Here is an 18932-nt window from a genome sequence, read left to right on the forward strand (position 1 = left end):
CTGTCTCATTTAACCAACGAAAACAAAGCGAAAACCAATAATCAAGTCGGGGACATGGTAGTAGTTAACTAAAAAGAGACAGACAGACAGACAAGACAAAGTCTATTATCCTGAATATGAAGCCAAAACTTGTGTTCCCCTTTTATGTATTGCTTGTTTGTATCAAAGTTTTCCCCCTAATATGCCTTCAACAGCTCCACAGTATTCATCTTGTTTTCAATTACCACAGTGTAAAACCTCGGCACATCGATACTAAAATTCACAGGCCACCAGTAAGCCAGGAGAGACTGTTAGTTTATATCAGCTTGCAGCTGTGGACTTTCAATTTCTGTTGTCGCCTTTATTCCCCAGTTTACAGGCCATGCTTTTGCCCGGGGAGAGAGAGAGAGGCTGTGCTTAGCAGGGGACGGCCGACCCGCCACACTCACAATTTAAACATATTACATTACATTCAGAAACCCGTGGCAGTGTAAACACACACGCTGCTGTTGGGTAAAGGTAAACAATATGAACACGAGGCCCATTCCTCAGAATCACTCATATCGACCCTATCCCTGGGTTTACAAGTAAACTGTGGCACCCCTGCTCGGGAAATCCCCCCCCCATGACACCACCCACGAGCCAGGAGGGCTTAATGGGGACGAGTGGGAGGGAGAAGAGGTCCCCGCCAACGAGAGATCCGGGGAACGTGAGGAACTTCTACACGCCAGCATCTGAAAAGCCTAACTTTTCGGCCCAACATTCTAAGTCCCAAGTCAAACACAGAGACGAGAGTGACTGGTTCATGTGACGCTCCACGTTCCCCTCCTGAGGGAGTGCCAGCACCACCTTACTCCCGACACCAGCAGTTCCCGCCACCTCCTACAGAGAGGATTTCGAGGTCGGGAAGGAGCGAGTGAGTGGTCCAGCCACCACCGTAACCTAATGCCCGCTTAACCCACTGCCTGTGCCTACATTGGATTGCCCGATATGGTGGTTACTACACTCCCGCAGGCACGCGGTGCAACAAGCGGTGACTCTCTTGCTAAGCAACTCCTACCGTCAGCCCGCAGCCCTCCACCCGATCCCCCAGCCATTTCTTCCGTCCATACGTTCGCTAGGACCAGGCTGAGGCGTGTTTCACGAGGGCAACTCCTGGTATGGTAACCCCGATGCTCAGCCAGCCGCCTCTGCCTCATGCCTTCATCCGCCTCTAGCCACCAACGGGGAGACAGATTCCTATTCGCGGACCTCCCCTTCCCTTCCTACGCGCGCCACTCCCCCTCCTCTTTACTCCCCCCCCCCCCGACGCAAATAGACCCCCCCCCCCCTCCCTTCCTTTCCTTCTACCGTCAGTTCTGCAGCCTTGGGAGTCCGACTGCTACCTTCAGTGCCATTACCTGACGTGGGCTCTGGCTGGAGGAGGGCCAACCTCCGTGTATCACTCTGATGGCGTCATGCTGGAGGTGTGACGTACCCACCGCCCCGCCCCGCCCCGCAGCCACCTTGACCAACCCTCTGTACTCCAAAAGTCCCGCTACCCCTTTCCACCAACCTCCCCCACCCTGGGGGCGCCTCCAACTTTCGCCTCCCCTGAACCAGGTGCGACTCTTTCCAGTACCCTTACCTCCCTCACGATCACATCGCCGACAGACAGTCAATTACTCCGCCGCCTCAAGCCCCTCAGAATCTATCTTATCCGTACGACCGAGTCGCAACCCCTCAGTATACGACCACCGATGTGCCTTTGCGATCCTCGATGTCTTTACGACCCCGCACCCAACCCCAGTCTTGTCATGACCCTAAACACGACTTTCAACAATACCCACCTACACCCAAAGCCAAACCACGACCACAACAGACCCAACGAAGACCTAAAAATTCGCATACAAAACGCGGCAAAACCCCAACCACGCCCCCTCCTGCCTCCCAGTGCGCGGGACGAGGATCACCTCCCACCAAACTCTGACCACCACGTCATGACCGCAGCAGGCCCGCACTTAGAGAACACCTCGCGAGACGCCACCCGAAAGGAGGTGACATCTGGAAATGATGTCAGCATAGTAGTAGGAAGTGGGGCGGGGCTCTTGGTCGGGCCACAGGAGGTGTCTGATGAGCCATAATGATCCCCATTCTTTCACCTGAGAGAGAGAGAGAGAGAGAGAGAGAGAGAGAGAGAGAGAGAGAGAGAGAGAGAGAGAGAGAGAGAGAGAGAGAGTCGAAACGACGCCTCAAGTGAGAATCAAAAGAAGTTGTTTCAAACGTCTACTTCCTACACTCAGTAACAGGAGGTTACACAATGTGGATAGGTCAACTGCATTACCAGAACACATTGCCTCTCACACTCAAGACTGTATAGAAATAAGCATCATCACCTCGTCAGTTCAAAAATAGTATGAACAGAGAACTTCTATAAAATTTCATCCCCTGGAGTTTCGTGAGTACACATAATCGTATGTATGTATATATACATACATACATATATATATATATATATATATATATATATATATATATATATATATATATATATATATATATTGTTGACGCTACCTAGCTAACGAGGGAAATGGCAAATATGCATGAAAAAATTAATATATATATATATATATATATATATATATATATATATATATATATATATATATATATATATACTGTGGCGTGTGTTGCCTTAAGTAAACCATCAGATTTCTTTCAAACAAGATACATTCTTTTTCAGTAATGAGGAAGCCGCTCGTCAGCCAGGCCCGCGCCATACTTTCACTGCCGGTGGCTCGGCGCGTCCACGGAAACCTCTTGACCTTCGACCTGGAAACCTCTCTACCTCAACCCTTTCACTGGTCGGAGGCCTACATTACCTGCTGCTGTCGCCCGAGGCCAGGGCGCCATGGGCAGCACGCTGGCATGGAAAAAAAAAAAAAAACTTTCTTCATAATATGGAGTGGAGCTGTGACCTCAGTGGTGGAGGCAGCCCACCGGGATGACCCACCTCTCCACTCCCCGCCCACCGGGCTGACCCACCTCTCCACTCCCCGCCCACCGGGCTGACCCACCTCTCCACTCCCCTCCCACCGGGATGACTCACCTCTCCTCTCCCCGCCCATCAGGCTAACCCCCCCCCCTCCCTTCTCATCCACCGGGCTGACCCACCTGTGACGCTGTTCCATATGGCCCGAGACGACAGGTATCACCAGTTCGACGTTGCCCACATCATGTAGGTCAGCGAGTCGGCCCTGACCTGATTACGCGGACCCTCCCCCAGCCTTGAGGACTCCTAACGGTACACGCTGCCCACCCACCACCACCACCTCCACCACCACAACTGATGACGATTTTTCTAGGCCAGTGGAGATTCCCAGAAACCCACCAGCCCTCCTCGTCTCAAAACTTCCCTTCTTTCTCACTGTTCGTCCAGTCAGCGAACTAGGCCATAAAACCTCCTCTCTCTCTCACACAAACACATATACACGACAGCTCCGGAAGACGCCACAGCTGCATCTGCTGCAGCACCACCACCAGGTGGTACCAAGGTCGGTCCCGCCTCACGTCAGTTACCCAGCTACTGACTCAGCCTTGTCTCCACCAAAGTATTCCTCCTCCTCCTCGTCGTGAACATCTCTGGGGTTCTAAACAGATTCCCCGCGGTGGAACATCGGTCATCCTTTCCTCCGCAGGTCGTATCACCCGCGCACTAGTGACCGCACACTCAAAACCCCAACTTTTAAGAGGTGATGAAACGTGGTGTGATGGCATCAGCGGCTTCGGTCTGCGACGGGTGACCATGTAGCGAGTAGTCATCGTTGGGGTATGGAGGGAGAGCCGCCTGCCGTTGGTGACGACGAGGCAGCGCAGACTGAGGAGCCAGGGAGGCGCCGCAGCTCACACCCCCACACTTTGCTGAGGACCACCACCGCCACCAACACCTCCCGGGCTATGTAGGTTTCCCGGCCAGTGACCCCCGGAGGTATGGAAGGCACTGTAGCAGCTCCCGGTACTCCTTCCAGACCTGCTCCCCACCACGGCATCAGCTCCGTGGGCCAGGGAGGTCACGGAGACGGGCTCAACAGACCACACCCAACACCCGTTTTACAACAAGTATTAACCTGTGATAAACCTGTGATCGGGGCAGGAGACGTCAGTCACACACACCTTCCAACTGGTTCATTCTGGACATTCCAGTTGGGGTACACGAGAGCGGTGAAGGAGACGACCCTCTATCGACGATAACCCAGGAGTAGGTCATCACCCACTCTCCCAAATTCCTGCATCGGCAACACTTACGACGCTGTCATGCACAGTTCTTATTAGCCTCTTCATCCTACACCACAATGGAGAACATTCCTTGCAGGAGGAAAAAATAATAACAGGAGTCGGAGAAAGTGTCGAGTGGATTGAGCTCAATTTCGTGGACCGTAGGCCATGACCTCGAGTGCTGACGGAGGCTGAGGCGGGTGGGTGGGTGGGTGAGGTGTCCTTCCAAAGAACCCCCACCCATAGTGGAGGCCCGGCCATGCATGGCTCACGCCCCTCAAGTCCCAGATCCGTAACGAGAACCACCTCACTCCGTCAACCGAGACGACCACAACCTTCAACATACCCACTATCATAAGTCGCGAGGCCATCTCCCCACACACCAGCTGGGGAGGAAGGAAGGACGGAACTCCTTCGCTACACACGGACATGTTGCCACCGTGCTAGAAACCAGTTTCGCCCCGACAAAATGACAAGTCGTGGAGCGACGATCCGCCACACGACGGGGGTAGGAGGAGGACCCAGTGCGGCCACGTGCGTCAACACCCAGCCTTCGTCTGGCCAGGTGTTCCTGATGAACCGAGAACATCAAAACAGTCACGAAAGGCACAAGGTAATGCCAGTTTCACCAGGGGTCCTGGTGATCATCCATCTTACCGATACTGCCCTCTCCTCCTGTGACTCAGCTCTACAAACGCTCTTCCCTCATAAACTGGTTCCGAGACTTACAAAAGGTGTATCAGGCAAGACAGAGACCAAACGATACATCTCATTTATTAACACTGGTACAGCAGGTCTCTCAACGTCAAAACTTTCTTAATGGAACCTTTCCTCGCCATAACTTTAGCCGTCCGTGAAATTATCACCTTCAGGCACAACAATCAATTCACAATGGTGGATGACGGAAGGGGACGAACGCGGTCACTCTGTGTTATCCATCTGGGTGACAGTGATACAGATGGGGTTACTTCCACTGATCAGTCCTGTCTCCTCTCTCTCTCTCTCTCTCTCTCTCTCTCTCTCTCTCTCTCTCCTCCTCCTCTCATACATTACTCCCCTCTTCCCTTACTATGCAACCTCCCTCCCTTCCTATTCCTTCCTCCTCCTCACATCCTCCCTTACCCTCCCACTCCCCGTAGCTCCATGAGCCATCGCATTTGCCTCCATCATTACCAGGCCATGAACGTCAACTGACCTTAACAGCTTCCTCCACACCCATTACAAAATACAATGACTTGTGAGGACGGGAAATTTAGGCTGATTCAGTATGTCAAGTGGCCAGAGTCGTCCCTGATACCTAAACCCGCTAGGTCAAGGGAGGTCATCATCTCCCTGGCACCTACAACCACCAGGTCCAGGGAGACTGTTGCAGGGCATTTCCCTGCATCTCCCGCTCCCTCGACCCATACTCTACAACACGTATGCCCTCCATCTTACACATTGACTGAGGCCACATTCTTAAACGTCTGTCCTCGTGTACTAGCACTGAAGCGGTGGTGTCCATCGACGTCTGCCACTTGTGTGCCACAGGACCAGTTACTGCAGCCGGCTGTGGTTGGGGTTCGCGCGCAAACCAGCTAGCAAGGAAAACACAGAAGCAAAGCCAGACGAAAACACGACTCGCACTCCGTTCACAAGGGGACCCCGCGACAACAAGACGACACTGTATCCAACTGGACGATACGACCCCATGACAGCAGACGCCGCCAGTGTTGATCCTCACTAACCTCCCCAGTACGACTCGTTGATCCTCACTAACCTCCCCAGAACTACTAATTGATCCTCATTCACCTCGATAGTACGACTCGCGATGAATGTGGCCACCAGACAGGACCTCCTGCTGCAGTGAGCGGGCCATGTGTGCCTAGTCCAGAGCTTTCCTTGCTGGCTGGGAGAGTTCGACTGTGGGAGCCATACACAAAAACTGGTTTAGACGCATATGTAACAAAGGCATGTATGCAATCTCCATGCATATATTTGTATGCACACTAGCTCTAGATGTGATAACGTAGAATACGTACGAATGCTCGCTATATGTATACAGGCGAGATTCACATAAACATGGACACACTAAGTATGCATGTAAGCTACATGTAAACATGAGCACGATACGCATACGTGTAAGCAATACCTGAGCTTGTGACCTTCACGTATCATTGTGTTTGCATTCATGCATGAACGCAATAATAACGCACGCATGCAGCAGTCTGAGCCTACATCGTAACTACATACTCCAGTCCACATCATGTGGCAAAGTACACATCTTCAAACGCCTCAGATAAACCCTGTAGCAAAATCAAACAAAAGGATGTCATTTCCCGTTCATATGTAACAATCACAGACGTAACCCTTAACACCAAATAGCATGTAATCTTCCCCAGCTGAAACCACACTAACGCCTTAACGCTAACAGTGCCTTCGTAACCCACGGAAACGAGTACAACAGACACGACTGATTTTCCACCAGCTCGGAATACATGAAACAAATTATGCAATACGGGATAATCAGTTTCTAGGCAAGGCGAAAGGTTGGTCAAGTGAAGGAGGCAATATATTTGTAATCATTAATCGTCCGGAGGAATATGAGACCTGGGCAAGCTTTGTGTTGGGCCTGAGGGGGACTGCTGCCCTTACTTCACCGCTGCTAAGGGCCGACTTAACTGTTGGGGGTCATACCAGGACGTCTATCCTGACTAACATGCGTCGGTGGGTAGCCTTGGCACCAAGAGGCCTGGGCGAGACGGGCGACTATCTCGGAAATGACGAATGGCTCTTTGCAAGGAGGAGGATGAGGAGCGATTCCCTACTACCCACCAGGCTCCAGGCCGTCACCGGGATCCTTACTTACTAATCTCTCAAAGTTACTATATACATCTAAAGACATTACATCTCCCTTTTTGTTGACGTATTGGCCGTTCCGTCTGCATCTTTATCCCTGGTGTTTCATTATGACATCCACTCACGTCTGTGACACCAGCAAGTCAAAACAAAGAAAACTGACTGGAGTCGAACCCCTGGACAAGTTCTCGCTGACTTTCGTTTCACCTCTTACCACCGTTATCGAATTACTCAACATTACTTTCACCTAATACGAGTCGCCCGCCACTGCTTACGAGTCTCGTGTCCTTCTTGAACGTCAGGTCAAGAATTTCGAAAATAAGACACCTTTTGTCTTCAGCATATGAGCGAGCCACTCCAACCTCTGTCGCAAGGAGCCCTGCCGGGACACAAAGTTCTCATCAGAACCCGAGGCGGACAGGAACGTGACAAGTTAGGAGCTGAGATCACCAGCCGGCCCTGGCCCCCAGCCACTAGACCACACCACACACAATCGCCTCAAATCAAGGAATGAACGTGTGTCTTAACAGTTAATCCCTCTATCCAACTACAGGCACTCTCGCCTGCCTTCAACCAACCACCCATCGATACTGTGGTACAGTCTTGACGTCACTCGAGGTCACACCAGCGGTCTATACTCCTCACTAAACCATATGACCAACTTTCCTAAGTACCACTGCGGACGCTGTGACGCAAGAACACAAGCACGAGTTCTCCAACTCTGGTCTGTTGATAATCAGTCCTCCAACCTAAACATCTGCTGAAGTTAGAGTTCAGCAGGTGTTTACACAGATGATTTTTGGGTAGAGAGGTTATAAGATGTAAATTACGGAACATAGCCGCTTAAGAGAGAAGAGAAGGTAACATAAGGGTCAATCCTCGTGTGGTCGGCCTTCAAAGCAGAAACTGCGGGAAGCAGCAGCCAAACGCGTGCCTCAGATCCAGCCTCAGACCTAATGTCTTAAGAGTAAAAGCCACAATAAAATCTGCAGAACACGAACTGGGCAGCAACGCCCGGGCGTGTAAGAAAGGGATGGCCGGAGAGAGGTGATGCCAGGAGAATTAATGAGAAGAGACGGAAGGCTTTCGATTCCACTTTCGCTAATTGAGATGGACGAAGAACTCTACCCCAGATATGTGAGCGGCGCTCCATACTAGGAAGATAGAGAACAAGAGATGAACCAGCTCCTCATAAAGGGAAATAATTACGGCACCAGCACAACGCACCCCACCATTCGGGAAGCAGACGTCTGATGACGTGAGGTTTCCACGGGAGAGTGAGGATGGTTGTGCCTGATATGTTCATAAGGTTAAATTGCGGTATTCTGAAGCTAAAGAACCGGAAAACGGATAGCACTTGACAAGATATATGGGGGAGAAATTGAGTTTTAGTGCTACTGACCCCATTAGAAGCGGGGGTCATTCAGTCCACTGCTCTCATGCCCAAATGCTGTCTCCAAGAACGACAAAGAACCTGTGTGTAAAGTAGGTTAGGGTCAAGCACTCACCTAACATGAGGAAGGGCGCCGCCATATTGATCCCGATGAACTCCACACCGAGGTAGATGAGGAAGCCGAAGGCGGCGACGCAGGCGAGGGCGGCTGACACGACACCCATCAGTCCTAGCCAGGGCTTGGTCCTCACCCAGTCCCCCATCATGACGGAACCCATGCTGAATAGTACCATGACGGCGATGGTCACGCCAAAGTAAGGCACGACGGAGTTCGTGTTGTTCTCCAGCTCGGTCTCGAGAGTGCGAGACACGAACCTGGCCACTGTGATGCTGCCGAAGTCTCGGTCCTTCATGGCCAGCAGCAGGGATTCCTCCCAAGCCGCAGCACTGCGGGTGGGTTGCGGAGAACACAATCATCAAACACAGGCACCGTACATGGCCGAGATTATCCTACCTAGAGCTATCCTGCTATGTATAACTTTTATACAACTACTATGCTATACAAATGGCTATATGTGTCTATAAAGACAATTCATCTTGATATAACTTTTCAAACGGGCGAACTATACAGTGCAAATGAAAATCTATAATTGGAGCAGTATAACTTAATATCTAAGAACGTCATACTCTATAATGAATTTCATTTTCCTCAAGATCGAAACCTGATTTTGAAAATATGGTGATCTGAGGGTCTGAAGCTATGTACACAGACATCTATCAGCATGATCTGCCCAACAACTACAACAAAAACACAATATTACATAGATGAAGCTTCACTGCTGGTCAGCATTCCCCAGTCAACTATGTACTGTTCTATACACACTGTTAGTCTGGCTAGCCCCTCAATCCCTGTTGGTACTGACCGGTTTTCTAACCCCCGGCTGATCACAGTCCTAACTCCGTCGAGCCGTAGCTGACCCTTGCTGACCCTAACTGAAGTACATCCTATCCCTATGAGCAGTATCAGAGTAGTCCTCCTACCCCACTAGCCATGGTCAACCCAGCTAAAGCGTGGTACTTACTCCGCATCCTCCTTCTTGTTGTTGGTCCTGAGCCAGTAGAAGAGGGAGAGCGCCTTGACGCTGCCGACGTAGCTTTCGTTGTCGATAGTGACGCCGCCGAAGAAGTGGGGGAACACGTACGTGTCGAAGGTGTTGGGGTTGATCATCAGAGGGTACGAGATGGAGTAGTTACCAGCCTCCACCTCTGGCATGATCTCCTGCAGGTCCAGGAGGCTGTTCTCGTAACATTGTTCATTCCATACGGCGCAAATGTCTTCGTAGCGCGCGTATTTGTCGTCGAGCTGAACGCCCACGGCATGCACCAGGTCGTCGACTGCCACCACGTCATCCCAGACCTCAGAGCGCAAAAGCGTCCCTTCGTCTTTAGCCATGATTAACAACCTGGCGAACCTCCCCGTCCGCGTCACTCGGGAAGGGTGGAAGTCGGAGCTGAAGTTGAGGAAGAAATTTTCTTCTATGATGGCGCGTTCGCTCCTCGCGTCGCCCGTGGTCGGCGAGAAAAGATACTCAGGGTCATCTTCGTATCTAATGTTCTGGAACCCCGTGGCCAAAATGGCCGTCACAAAGATTGGTACCAAAATAAAGTAGCCAGGGTTATGGGCGATCATTCGACCTAGCCGGAAAAACGTCCTGTTGAGGAAGTTGTCGAATTTCTGCAGAAAGCAGCCCATGATGGCGCGGAGTCTGGGCCTGCGCTGAAGGCACTCTGCACCCAGGCAGCAGCCGCACCTGTACTGGGGCGCCGGGGCTTTTCTCTCGTTCCTGCAAAGACAAGAAAAAATGCACAATTACTGTACTGTTTATTAAAAAAAAAAAGGAGAAAGGACAACCAAAAGAAACCATTAAATACATATTAGTTACCCGCACAATCTATAATCTAACCAATGTCCAACCTCGGCTTAATAGCAAGAAAATCCTCGGGCTTTTTCGGGCATGGTGTGTCCCTAGCTTCACTGTAGCGTACTAGGCTTCCTGCTGCACTAAATGCCCAAATATTCACTTCTACCAGTCCAGGCGCGACTACCGAAGGCAGCAGCTGAATCAACGCTGCCACCACACACACACACACACAAACACATCTTACCTGGTACGACGACCCGCTTAAAGTGTCTATAGCACCTCTCCACATTAAATATAATCAGGTGACTTGCGGGAAGAAAGGAATAGTTTACGAGTCATGTCTGGAGAGGGCACGAACCTTTGTCTGGGAAGGAAAGTCAAGGGTAACCCCGTATCTGTCTCAGCAGCCCAGTTTGTTCAACCACTTCCCGGCCAAATACGTATTTCCTCCGCTCATCACACACTAGCAGAACTCCACTTAAACTTATGAGAACATTCCATAGGATAACTAAACGTTACGTTGATCGGCCCCTACCCTGAATGTTGATGAGTCATGGAAACTACAGACGAAGGTTAGTCAGCGTGTCCTGGCCACACTAGTACAATGGGGTAAACCAAAGTCCACTCCACCGCATCACCATTACTGCCTCAGATTTATTTCCCCACTCGTCACGCCTGCCACGGGTGACGCTGTGTGTGCCCTTAGTGGGGGTCGGGTGGCAACCGAGCCAACCGCCACCCACAATTTCCAGGACTAGGAGGATTATACCGTCGCTCCTCCCTATATTACGCATACAGAAGTTCTTGATTATAATTGGGCTGCTAAGAAGGCTTCTGTCACAATATTTCTTGTTCATTACACGGTCACAAAAATCCTAGATTCACCAGAATGCAAATTATCACTGTCCAATCAAAATAATCTGGTGAAATTTTACCAAACATACCAACATTAGTGTTTCTCTAGAGCGACACATATCTTGAGAAACAAGACTTGTCACCCACCGCTCGCTATTCATGCCACGATCGATGGAAAAAAAAATCAGGTGAAATCCGCATGTGAAAAAAATATATTACGAAGTTTACTGGCTGGTTAGGAATGGCAACCCACGCCACCCCAAGCACCCGATTCTCAGCTATGTAAACAAACAATCCATCATGGGCTAACATCGTCTCTGCTGGGTGGTAGGCTCACCTTTGTAATTCTTTTAAACTCTTCCACCCTATTTTCATTACCTTCAAATCTATCCATACACGCAGGATAGAGCATGTAATGATTTTCGAATTCATAATTTGTCATTGACGGATATAAAATGTCGCTGACCGCCTAAACAACACTGGTAGTCGATAAACCTAAAACCTATTTTATCAACAAACATACAATAAAAATATCATGTCATAGCGTAGGTGCTTGTAACGGATTAAATGGCTGTTCTGAGCCATCAAAACATACATACTGTATAGCATCTTTTTTTCTACCTGACGCACACAAGACCTTGCAACCTCATATCGGTAGGTTTCATGGCCGAAAATAGCGAGAGGATTATCCCAGGACAGAGAGCCGTCTTACCTTGAAGACTGTTATACTAATCTTTGTAAACAACGTAGCCTTGAATATTCCCCCGTCACAACTTACATAAAATGATTAAATTTCCAACGATCATTCTTCACTAGACGGCTGAATATACAGCGATAATCAGGTTCGGGGACTTGCGCAACCCGCAAGGATCGTCTTTGTCACACACGATGTCGATCGCCCTCTGCTAAAACACTGCAATCTATGTTAATACGCTCGGTTTACGATCGGCTTCCAAGCTTCCATGAACCCACACAACCATCACGTCAGCAGCGCAGCTTCCTCATTTAATCAGACCGAGGCTGCTGCAACAGTAATCAAGAAAACTCGAGACCGTTGAGCGAAAAGCTTTTTAAATCGTGACATTTACAACTGAAATCGGTCATGTAGTATGGTGACGTCAACACTTTCTGCCGTTTATCACAAATTGACATGACGAAAGATTACTGAATTACACCAAGAATGTAAAAATGTGAGACCTTTTATATATATATAAATATTCACAGCTAATTCATCGGCCATGATTGCTGTTTTGTCCATCAGCATTTTACTTACGTACAAAAATATGGAGTGTTTGAATCATCCAAAGTTCGGGTTTCTTGTCACATCCGTATGAAATTCGTTATACTCAACTTTGTAAGCTTCACGTAAACAAGCGAAGAACTGGGGAGGGAGTAATACAGTTACTAGATGTAAAACTCGCTCTCCTCTCACAAACTCTCCATTTCTAGGATAACTCATCTGTACCGGAAAAATATTCCTCTAGGCATAAGGATTAATTGATAAATGTTTACCAACCTTCTCTCTGAGGAGACATGTAGCACTAAAACTATTCTGTCCTGGTGAGCGCTGCCGTCCGTACCCACCCAGACAAACAGGCATTTTCAGAAAACCCACGTTGCTTTAACCAACAACAAGACATGAAGAACACAAAACTTGAAACGACTGCCCATTCTTTTTTTTTTTTCAACAAAAGCCGAACAAACAGGAAACGACATCGCAACTTTTTTTCGTCGCTTACATTCACTTCAGACAGCTTCATGTTGCCGAGGCCTCGGTCGTGTGTTTGTGATATGTCTGGCGACCCCGGCCAACGTCGTGACTCTTACTTGAAATATTCTAGCTGTCCTAACAAAACTCCGCCTATAAGGCAAAGGATCAAGCATTTGTACGCTGTTGGGTTTAGTTCGTCGAATCCAAGAAAAACTTGGCGCAATAATTGTGTACATTTTCACCTTCAGCTAGGCGGCATTTAAAATTTAATCCGTGGGTGAAAGTTTACTGGAATTCTTAATCTCATCGTCTTCAGTTAGGTTAATTTTGTTCCCCACATCCTACAACAACAAACTGTATTAAGGACTGTACCATTTACTGCCTGGGAAATTTTGGAATCAAGAAAACTTCAAGTACAAATAGGCCTTCTACAGTCTATGAATACTTAATGCCGTAAATAAAATATCAAAAGGTGGTAAAATCTGTCTGGCTCAACCCGGAATAATTTACTGCGTGGGTGAACACAGGATAGGCACTCCCTAATAGGCCACGAATTCGTGACATGGTTTGTAAACAAAGTTACTGCAGGCTTACCAATGATTAAGTATAAGGTTATCCTTCGCACTTCTCTAAGACTTCCGTAACACTTGACAACACTGGCTACAATCCACCATCTCAATCACGTTTATATCCTGCTGACGTGGCTGCTGATATATATATTTAAAAAAAAGCCTGAATTTCTTCGTGAATACAGAGTCGAGGTCGGTATCTACAACACTCCCACCAACACGCCACCAACGGCAGACCGATGCACTAACATACGGGAATCCTGCCGCTCCCCCCCTCCACCAATCACGACGCTCGGAGGCCATAACTACCTGATAGAATAATCAAACCACCCACCCGCATTTACACAACACATCACTACGCTATATATCAAGAACTAACTTTAAGAAATGGAACTGAAAAATGATAATCAGACGTGAACGCCTCAGCCATATCTGGAAGTTTATCACAGACACCAAATTAAAGTCCTGGCGATGGTCGTTTTGTTTCCTGCACGAGAGATTCTTGTCGGCATCAACCTCACACCATCAGATCACCCGACGAAACGGCGGCATCAATCTACATGCAATATCCCAACAATGGGATCAATTCGAGTGACATAATTACCGTAATGATACCCTCGTCTCTCTAGCTACTGGACCAGAGGAATCTCATTCGGGTTTCGCATCGTCACCGACCCCCCCGTGGCGCACAGCGAGAGGAGAGGAAACAACGAGAATCGTGCGTGCTGTTGGTGTGATGCGTCGTGTGGGATGTGTTGTGTGGTGGGCGCCGTGTGTTGCGTGGCATATTGCTTAGTGATGGTAAATCATATGGTAAGCAGGGAACCCAACAAGGGAAGAGGCAGGACCTTCACGAGAACAGATAAACCTGTTAACAGAACTAGTATACCTTTGACAGAACAAGTACATTAACAGATGATACAGAACAGATACGACCCTTAATAAAACAAGACAGACCCCAAAATAAAGCAAGTATCTCCCTTAACAGAAGATATACCTATAAACGGATAGGTCCCTTAAAAAAAAACCGGACATACCCATCAAAGGAACAGAGATACCTCTTAACTGAACAGGTATATCTATACACAAACCATGTATATCCCTAAACAAGAGAAGCAAATCCCTAGGCATACAATAATCCCCCAACTGAACAAGCTAATCTTTCTACAAAGGTGAACGAAGCCCTCGTCACACTCAGCAGAACAGAAGAACCTCCCCTGACGACTACATATGTAAACCCCGTGACTTAAGAGGTAAAACACCAAGACTGAACAGATGAGCCATGTGCAGGCCACGTATCCATCCCCCACAGGTCACCTACAGTTAAACAAACGTCCAACAGAGAAGCGCCACGCGCCTGCTAATTGTGTTCGGAGATCAGCCTCAGGTAGGAAAGAGTGAAGGGTCGACCGCCCCTACCTAGGCCGCCCGCGGCGGAGGGTAGGAGAGACGCCTCGTGTCACAAAGTTACCACACCCGGATCGTCCTCTACCCCTGCGATAAGTCATTACCTCGCCTCCGGTGTCCAGGTCCTCACCACCCGTTCAGACGACGGCTCCTCCGCACACACACACACACACACACACTGACGTCCGTCTACACCCGCGATTCTACGGCTAAACATCTGCTGTGGTGTAACCAGAAGACAGCACTAGTCACAGCACCACCACCACCTACACACCTGCAGGTGTCCCAGCACCATCTACACATCTGTAGGTGTTCCCAGAGGACATTTGTGCTGTCAGCATAAAAATAATCTACAGGTGTACAGAGGAACTACACTGTAGGTGTACCTGAGGACCATACCGACACCTCTGCAGGTGTACCTCCCACACCTGCACTTTATTATCAGTATGAATCTGAATCAGTCGTTCTGTCAGAGAGCGAAGGAAGCGTTCCTCGGATCTCGGAGCAAAATTTCAATGTAGCTAAAAGTAACGAGAAGGCTCCTCCTGACGTCCACTGCTCCTGACTCATCACCTGCATCAGGTAGGTAGTGACAAAACTACTAGCGACCAGGAATTCACGCTTCAATGAAATCCTCCAGAGAACTGCCCTTGAAATGCCGTTAAATGGCCAGTATTCGTGGTGACAAGAGCTCTTCCTGATTTTAGTGAACCAGCTGAAGAAACAGGATTGTTTGAAGGCGCTCAACCTTGCCCTCTGACCAGCAGATCTTGTCGTGGGAGGACTTAAAGACGGCCCTAAAACAAAGGCCTGTGCCAGGAAGGGATCTGACGAATCTAGCACCAAGGTTGTCCTGTGGCCACTGCGGGCCACTACTCCTAGAGGACGTGTTCATCACCCACAACATAACCACAACCGTTGTGCCATACCAATTACCACTACAACCAAATAACCACACACTACCAAGCCTCCACCATCACACGCCGACTCCTCCAAACTGCTGTGTCTTTATCTAGGAAGTTAAGATCATCTGCCGTGCCGCCTCTGCCGGTGCTGAGGGTCGACCTGATTGATCAACATATTTTCCCGCGACGTATTTCCTCTACAAGCCTCATGCAGGTAAACCGCACGCTGCATTACCTCACTGAAATACAACATTTTCCTAACCCACAATTTTTGTGCGTTATATATAAATGGTTTATGGTACCAGGTCAACCTTCCCGTCACATGGAATAATTATACGACTGGCAGTGCAGTTCCTGCCAGGCCTTTAGTTGAAATATATAGGCCTCTGGAGGGGAGACTTTGGGTTTGTGCTCGTGTTCCCATTAACCATAGGCAATCGGTTCATCATCCCTTCAGTAGACGTATAATTTTGAAAACAATATCGGGAGACGAGTGCCCTGCCAGACCAACCAACCGTCAATAAATAATTATGTGTATGGGAAGTGTGTGTGTGTGTTGCCAGCACAGCGCCCATATCGTACATGTACTGTGCGATGTTACTACTGCCAACCGTATGATACATCACAACCACGGCCTTGACTTTCCTCTTCCTGATCATTAGATAAACACATAATGTCTTCCTCGGACTCCAGACAATGCACTCACCAGCCAGCCTGGACAACTATAAGATCGTAAGACGAGATATCGCTGAAAGTGGAGGACCGCAACAAACACATTACACGTGAAGAAATTATTTTTCTTCTATTCGTTTACATCTAATTGCTATTCGGGTATGTTTAGGTCATCATTGCTACTTACAAACACCTGGATCAAACTACTTAAAACCTCATGTCACCTCGCTTTGTTAGGTGTGGAAGAGTGCGGTGGGCTAGGCGTGCCGTACAAGATGCTAAGTTCTTCACTGAACCTAATATGTAAATGCCGAGAATCGTAGTAGATTAAGCAGGGTATCTGTATTTCAAGGATATTTATGGCCGAAAGATTTCTATACACACTGCTATAATAATTTAGTATCTCCTTCCCCTCTATCGACCGCCGGTCGGTCCCGGGTAACACGAACGGTTGCGAAGGCGACGGTGCAGCCTAGCTCAAGCCGGCACCTGACATTCACTGCCTTACCCTGGCAACCAACACATAGCTGAGCTGGTAGCCATGAAGGAGGTTCTTTCTAAACGTACGTATACAGGAAATCTCCAGCAGTTGTGGAGTGAATATCGCATACAAGTTAAAGAAGTGAGCGAGAAGCCATTCTGGTGAGGTTGTCATTGTCAACTGACGGGAAGTATGTATAGTCTCGACCAGGATCTTCCACGGGAGTCCCTCGTTTCCCTGCTCCTGCGGGAAGGGTAGCCTTAAAAGTGCAGAAACCCCATATACGGGGTCCTAAGTTATAATAATAATAATAATAATAATAATAATAATAATAATAATAATAATAATAATAATAATATGTATGGGGGGGGGTTGGGCCATTTCTTTCGTCTGTTTCCTTGCGCTACCTCGCAAACGCGGGAGACAGCGACAAAGTATAAAAAAAATAATAATAATAATAATGTGAACACGGGGGAATGAGGCCACCCACCACTGCTGCTGCTGCTGCCCGTGAGACCAGCCATTACATGAGTAAGACGATTCTGGGAGAAACCATAAGGAGTGAGAGTCTACTTCGCGTTGGGAGCAAGGAATCGTGGTAAGAGGGATCATGAGGGTGAGGTAGAATAATTACGCTGGGCAAGAGTGAGGGGGGAGCGGGTGGAGAGCCAGAGACGGTGGCAGACCAGCTGTGGGAATGGACGGGCAGACCAGCTGTGGGGATGGACGGGCAGACCAGCTGTGGGGATGGATGGAAGGGTAGTGAACCCAGCATCCTTTACCCTGTGTCTACCCGCTTCCCAGGACGATCCACGACCGGTTGTCATTCATCTAATCAAGATGCTACTCCCAACACCATGCGACTTTGCTCGGTGGGCAGATTGTTTCTATACTAGTTACTAAAGGAGGCCTACTAACCTAACCTAACAATTCCCTGGATAGGCTGACTCAGCTTAGCTCATCCATTGTAAGGGCTAGGTTAAGTTAGGTTAGGACGCCTCCCGACGAAGTCAATGACAAATCGCGATGCTTATTTACAAGTGTTAAATGCGTCCAGTGGGAGGCGTGGCATGAAGCTGCTGCTCCTCCTCCTCCTCGCCCGGGTTTACTGCCCTGTCTTAGATCCTTTTGCGCTACCGCTCACAGGATGAGCATGGGGTGCACGATAAATCTCCCGGGGTTACCGGCAAAAATCGAATCTATCTCATGGCGCCGCGAGTGATGACGCCAGAGGTACGAGGAGCTAAAAGGGATGCAGAGAGAGGGCACTAAGTCTCGAGACATTCCTAAGCGGCAGCCACACTGAAGTGGCTGGGTTAATAGGGGAACTTAGGGGAGAAAATGGCGATAATTTGATTTGCACAAGGAAAGAGCGAGGCGAGTATAGTGTGTGTGTATTCGTATCCACAGCGAAGGTGGTGACGCTAAAGAGGACACGGATGCACAGGTGGTTCGGGTACTGAAGTGCACTGTGGTGACGTAGTGAGATAAATATTTGCATAGATCAGGCAATAATAAATGAACTATTCAGGTTTGACATACTAATCGAGATGTTTACAAAAGCTGAACAACAATGACAAGGTATAATATAAATAAACTATTTGCAACGGGCAAAGTTACAGGCTGGGCGCAGCGTCATGCGTCCTCCCATCTACACACACACACACACACACAAACACACACACACACACACACACACACACACACACACACACACACACACACACACACACACACACACCGGACCTATGAGACCAATTGTCGTGACTAAAGACAAAACCCCGTCTCCCTGCAGCCCTATGGCTATTTTATGGTGAGGTAACAGGAGAATGGCGGAGGGGGAGGGGCTGGGGGGTGAGGACAGGTGTCATGGGAGGGTGGGGGAAGACCAAGATGAGCCTCGGGTAAAACAAGGAGGTCCGGCATTATCGCCAGTTAAGCCGCGT

At 48.9% G+C, this 18932-nt stretch overlaps 1 protein-coding gene across 5 annotated transcripts in view; it reads right to left on the bottom strand.

The window, feature by feature from the left end:
• LOC139760800 (patched domain-containing protein 3-like) overlaps positions 1 to 18932 on the bottom strand; it is a 97810-nt gene that overhangs the window by 23892 nt on the left and 54986 nt on the right. For 4 of the 5 annotated variants that reach the window (XM_071684416.1, XM_071684413.1, XM_071684412.1 and 1 more), the window contains 2 exons: positions 9547 to 10308; positions 8580 to 8911 (listed from right to left, as the gene is read on the bottom strand). In XM_071684416.1, coding sequence (XP_071540517.1) covers positions 8580 to 8911; positions 9547 to 10217 — 1003 coding nt within the window. In that variant the 5' untranslated portion in view covers positions 10218 to 10308. Of the gene's footprint in view, positions 1 to 8579; positions 8912 to 9546; positions 10309 to 13546; positions 13685 to 18932 lie in introns of those variants that run through there. The other variant, XM_071684415.1, reaches the window with a different exon arrangement.

This window comes from Panulirus ornatus, chromosome 38 (genome assembly GCF_036320965.1).
Source record: "Panulirus ornatus isolate Po-2019 chromosome 38, ASM3632096v1, whole genome shotgun sequence".
NCBI classification, from domain to species: domain Eukaryota; kingdom Metazoa; phylum Arthropoda; class Malacostraca; order Decapoda; family Palinuridae; genus Panulirus; species Panulirus ornatus.